At 36.1% G+C, this 5675-nt stretch overlaps 1 protein-coding gene across 6 annotated transcripts in view; it reads left to right on the top strand.

The window, feature by feature from the left end:
* letm1 (leucine zipper-EF-hand containing transmembrane protein 1) overlaps positions 1 to 4505 on the top strand; it is a 15204-nt gene extending 10699 nt beyond the window's left edge. For all 6 annotated transcript variants that reach the window (XM_015378505.1, XM_015378506.1, XM_015378501.1 and 3 more), the window contains one exon: positions 702 to 4505. In XM_015378505.1, coding sequence (XP_015233991.1) covers positions 702 to 854 — 153 coding nt within the window. In that variant the 3' untranslated portion in view covers positions 855 to 4505. The remainder of the gene's footprint in view (positions 1 to 701) is intronic.
* Positions 4506 to 5675: the final 1170 nt, after the last annotated feature.

Below are 5675 nucleotides of genomic sequence, written 5' to 3'. Positions count from 1 at the left end.
ATACTTCCTGTAAGAGTTTTACATTTGCCGTAAAATGAAGATGGAGTTTAATTTCTAATACTGACAGAACTATGAAAGTTCAGCTCTGGATAAAGCTTTGCTTTTAGGAGCTTATCAGTTGCTTTTCGGTATCGGCATTTAGTGCAGTTAAAACATTTACCACTTTTTCTCGTTAAGCTAGTGTCTCACATGAATATCTATGTTCCTGGTCCTAGCTCCTTTCTAACTACCAGCACTAATTATGGCAGTTCCACCATAGCTTGGATGTCCATACAGATTTGAGGTGTTTGGATCGAGATGTCGGATGGTCTCTTTCACATTTAGCAGCTTCTTCCAAGTTGCTCAGACTCAGAAGTTATTATTTTACAGTACAGAAACGACTTCAGTTTCATTGATTAAATGGATTAATGAAACACTGTATGAGCAACTTCAGTTTTTAGCTTCTCTGGTTTGAAATATCTCTAACAAATTTCAGAGAAAGTGAATATAAAATCATGATTCCACAAGGCTTTATTGCTGTTATCAAATTTTTGTTAGTTACGGCTTATGAAAGCATAATAAGATTGTGTTGGATCAGACAAATACAAAGTCAGAACAAAACAACCTATCTACAGGCACAATGTGTCTTTAAACTCTTAAATAATGAAAAGAAATGCTTCATTGTCTAACAGATTTTTTTTTCTTTGCCACGTTTTGTTCAGGTGGTGGAACTGATTGACAAGGAGGACATCGACATCTCTACCTCCCAAGTAGCGGACATCATGGTGATGCTGCAGAAAGAGGAGAGGCTGATAGAGAAGGAGAAGGCCAAAGAGAAAGCTGAGAAGGAGCAGGCAGCCAAACTCAACAGCTAACTGCTCTGCACTTAAAGACACAGAGAGCACTTGTAGAAAACCACCACAGGGTAGTTTAATCTGGTATTGGCTCTCAGATTACGTCAAACAAGTCAAGGGAGAACAACAAGGTAACAGTTGCCTTGCGGAAATAACTGGTGAACAAAAAATACCAAAAAGAGGGCCTACTCCCCCCTGATGCACCGAAATCATTTGAAAGCTGTTATGTAACACTTTTTTGGAGTAAGCTTATGTATTATGTGGATACTTGAGTTTAATTTTATCTAATTTATTAATATAAATGGAGCCAAGTTGGCTCTAGCAGCTGGAAGCTCTAAGGAGAAATCAGATCAAAAATCATGTATTAGGGGATATATTAGATAATGTTTGGGGTGAAATGTCTTTGCCTTTCATTTCATTCATGTCATCTGAAAGAAATTATATCATTTCTGGACTTACAAACAAGACAACATAATCTTCATCATTGTCATTCCATCCAGATTTCTTTTTTTCTTCTTCTTCATGCTCCATCCACCACTATCGGAGGTCTTTCTGTTTTTTCCTCATTTGGTTTTGTTCTTGTTTGTTTTCTGGCCGCGAAATTTGTAACTATCTGCTACCGAAGACATGATTGGATTCAAAAAAGAGATTTTGAATCAAGATAGTCTTCAGATCAGTTTATTCTGAAAATAAAGCAGATATAGATTGTTTCATAATTAATGGAGCTACATGGATAGTAGTGTTTGGTTTGTTCAAGAACAGATTTAACTTATTTTATTTTTAACACTTGAATTGATAAACCTAAATCCGCTTCAACATTTATACCTCTAAAGCAGCTTAAACTTGCTTGAGAATAAACGTGGGTTCTTTGAGTTTGCAGTTTGGAGGCTGTGTTGGCGCTTCACACTCTAGACCTGGACCGGTTACCATGCATCACGGTTTTCCAATGTTCCAAATGGGGACGGCTACAAAAGAACGGCGGCATCAAACTGTTCCTGTGCTTTAGAGTTCTGTTAATGTTTATGCGACTGGAGTTTTCTCCAGCTCTATTGAGCGTATAGGGATTCAGAAAGGCCTCTGACACACCTGTTGCTAAGCACTGCTTGTCAGATGGCTGAAAAAGGGGGGTAATTACATTATCCTTCACTTGCAAGAAAGATAATTTGGACATGTAAAAAAATATTACCTATTGCAACGAAAAAAATTGCCTTTTAAAAAAAATAAATACATGTATATCTATATATCCATCTGTTGTTTCAGGAGCAGTCATGGAAATGTTCTTTGATAAAATTAGATGGAATTTTAGTGTGAAATTCTCTTGGAATGTCCTACTGACCGATGCCCAGCTGTGTCCCTGTAATTTTTTCAGGGCATCGTTTGTTGCCCTGCTTGTAGTCCTCTTTTCTATTTTTTTTTTTTTGCCAAAGCAACACCCATACCTGTTCCCCCCTCGTATTCTTTACAAGTTAAGGCACTCCTCTGCAATAGCACCATCAGTTTAAGCTTGATTGATTGGAGTTTTTGTTTGCACTCTTACCTCTTTGTAAGAACCCAACATTTTTGTATTGTGCAGTACCAGGAACTGTGGTTACTGCAAAACTAAACAACCAAAAAACCCAGATAGGTTAATGTGTATGAAGTAAGGCTATAGTTCTAAAAAACAAATGTGCCATTAACCGAATATTTGCCCTAGTTTTCTAAAACAGAAAAGTGGATGTTTGTTCTGGAAGAGGGAGGAGATGAAGCTTTGATGCTTTGAATTTTTTATCCTTAGGAGTTCTGTTAGAATTGTGGTAGAAATGGCTCCTAAGTGATCTTCTTGCGACACAAATACTACACTGGTTTATGTACTATTTGTATATATATATATATATATATATATATATTTTTTAGAATTTAAGAAGAAAATTTTTTTTTTTTGGTGATGATAAAGCTGAATATAAAAGTAGATCAGATTGTTTAGCGTTTTACCTCAAACAGGTAAAAACATTTTGCACTTCAGCGCTGAATGTGTTTGATTGTAAACAGTCGTTTTTATTTTTTCTAAGGAAATAATGATACTTTCATGTATAGCGCCTTGAAAAATAGTCATATCCAAGTAAATATTCCACATTTTTTTAATATCTTTTTCATTTCGGAGGACAGACTCAATGCTGTGCAGACTAACACCATGGAAATGTATTCTTGAGAGCAAAAGTGATGCAAATATGTCAGCTTTTAGTCATGATTATGTCTCTACCAACTTTGCGCTTTACAAGTACTATTGTATCTGTGCAAAGCAGCTCAAGCTCAGTCAGACTGAATGGAGAGTCTGAAGAGAGTTTTTTTTCTTTTAGTCTTAGACAACAACCTTTATTGTCATTTTGTATACATAGTGTATACACAAGTCTTGCTACAGACTCTCTTGGATTTTTGCTTCAGGTTGCATAGAAAAACTCTCTTTATATTTAGGACACCTTTCCTGCACAAAGGGGAATTTTCATCCATGTCTTATAACAGGTCCTTTACTAGGACTGCCCTTTGTTTATATCCTTTTAGTGTTCCTCTCCATGCCTAAGATAGGTTTCCCCCACAGCACCATGCCACCCATCCTGTGCTTCACCCTGTGACTTTGAATCCAGGGTGATGCACAGCGGTAGTTAATGGCCAGAACAGGCAATTTTTATCCTAGCTTAGATGATGGATTGAACATTACTCTGTAAGATGTTCAAACTGTGTTATATTAAATCCTCGATCCATCTGCTGAGTTCCTAACTCTCTATCTAAATGTCTATTGCATACAAGCTTGAGGTTTTTAACCGGCCAAAGTGTAGAAAAGTCACTTTTTTTTCCTTCAGAATGTTGTTAGGGAAAAGTATATACGCGTCTGCAAGTTCTACAAACAGCTTGGAAGTTTAATTTGTCGTCTTGTGATGTGAGCTACAAGTAAATGTTACACTGAATCAATCACTTTCTCTTTATCAGGGAAAATACGATAAATAAGACTTGTTTTTAAATTTATATAAAATGTACTACTAATAAAACAGCAGGTTTAAAAAGTCTGTAAATTTTACAAGATGGAACAAAGGTTAGAGGAAATTCAGCTTTTATGTAATATATTGATTATTATCGTTTAGGATGTATGAGAACTAATTTGAACTGAAGTAGACCTTTATTCTGCTTCTTTTTAAAGTTTTACTTCAACAGAAGGAACCCATAAGGTGATGGATTTCTGAATTCCTTCTCACAGGAAAGATTTTTGAGCTGATATTGGGATTCATCTGCTGTATCCAGCAGAGATGCTCAGGGTAACTAAAAACGACAGAGCGGCATAAGACAAGAGTCATCGCCGCCGCCTTTAATCCGCTCCTGGACTCTTTAGTCGTCCAGGTGGATGATTAAGAGCTTGTTCCTCCTCTGTCGGGCGTCGCAGAAACAGAGTGAGGCTAAGCTTCGTCTGGGACCAGTTACACTGATAGCTGAGGGGTAAAAACCTTTCTGACCTTTTCTCATGTACATTAAGACCATTTTGTGTAAAAATGATCAATGGCATTGTATTAACTATAACATTGGTTATGAGGATTGGATTTCAGCCGTACAGTTATAAGAACCTGACCAACCAAACAAGCATACGAATACTCTCGCCACACAGCCTGGAAGCCTCTCTGGTTGAATAAAAAAACAAAAAAAAAACAAAGATGCTTTGAAGTTGTTCAGCAGGAAAAGAACAGAATTCCCTGTTCACCATTGGTACCTTTTTGAAATGCAGTTTTTTTGTTTTGTTTTGCTGCGGTTCACTTTAGGAGTTCTGTAAGTTGGGTGCAGTTGATGGATAGAAGGCGCTCTAGCAGCAGGTTCAAATCCAATCTATCTGAGAATCCAATCCAGAATCATTGGTCACATCACCACCTTTTACTTCCCGTCTAAGATGGAAGCTAAAGTTACCGACTGACTTAAAACGTGCACTGGTTAGCTTTGTATGAAAAAATTTGTATGTCTCAGCGTGTTGATTTGGGGAGATTGAACCCAAGATACAAACCGTCCTTTAAGATTCCTGTAAGTTTGACACACTTGAGTTTTAGATAAATCAGCAGGTTGTTTTTGTGGTATTTATTTTTCTGTGGGCAGAACAAAGGGCATTAATCTAATAAAACGTCCGAACAAAATCTTGATACGAAGATATTTGATGTTTATTAGGTACAGAAAGAAACTATAAAAGCAAAGATATTCCTTCTGGAGCTCTTGTCACCTTTAAGGCTCTGACCTTAACAGCCATTTTTGTCCCTCAACCGTATGAGGGAACAGCTTAAACATAATCCATTTTGATAAATCTTTCAATGAAATGTTCCCTTTTGTTTAATTTAGGGACTTGATATATCCTCCAATCAAGTTGAATCTCAAATATCTAAGAATAACTGCTTTTTATTTTTTGTTTTGTGCAGCTGGAAAGTATTCACAGCATTTATTGTATAGCTATATTATAGCCTAACCCAAAACAGATTACATTTATTTTCCCCCACAAAAGAAAACAATGTAAAAATTTCATTTTTAAATATTTGCAAATATATGCGAAAAGTGAGAAACGTCATTAAAAATGTGAAAACACTAAAGAGCTTTGAATACTTTCCAGATGCACTTTACATTGTTTTGAGTTTCTGTAAGGGATCATTTTCCAGATGTGTCATAAGTGTTAAATAAATTGTAAAGAATATTTTGTTTTGTTTTTTTTCTTTAGTTTAATCATTTTTTTTCTTTTGTCATTGTCTCTGTTTTTCATCAACATCCACTGCATAACTGTATGCTGTGTATCACTCCTTACACCATCATCAAAGATATTTTCCACCCTTAATCCTTAACAGTCTC

Source organism: Cyprinodon variegatus, unplaced genomic scaffold (assembly GCF_000732505.1).
Source record: "Cyprinodon variegatus isolate N-32 unplaced genomic scaffold, C_variegatus-1.0 Scaffold173, whole genome shotgun sequence".
Taxonomy (NCBI): Eukaryota; Metazoa; Chordata; class Actinopteri; order Cyprinodontiformes; family Cyprinodontidae; genus Cyprinodon; species Cyprinodon variegatus.
The sequence above is the reverse complement of the archived record's forward strand: the minus strand, read 5'-3'. Positions and strand labels throughout refer to the sequence as shown.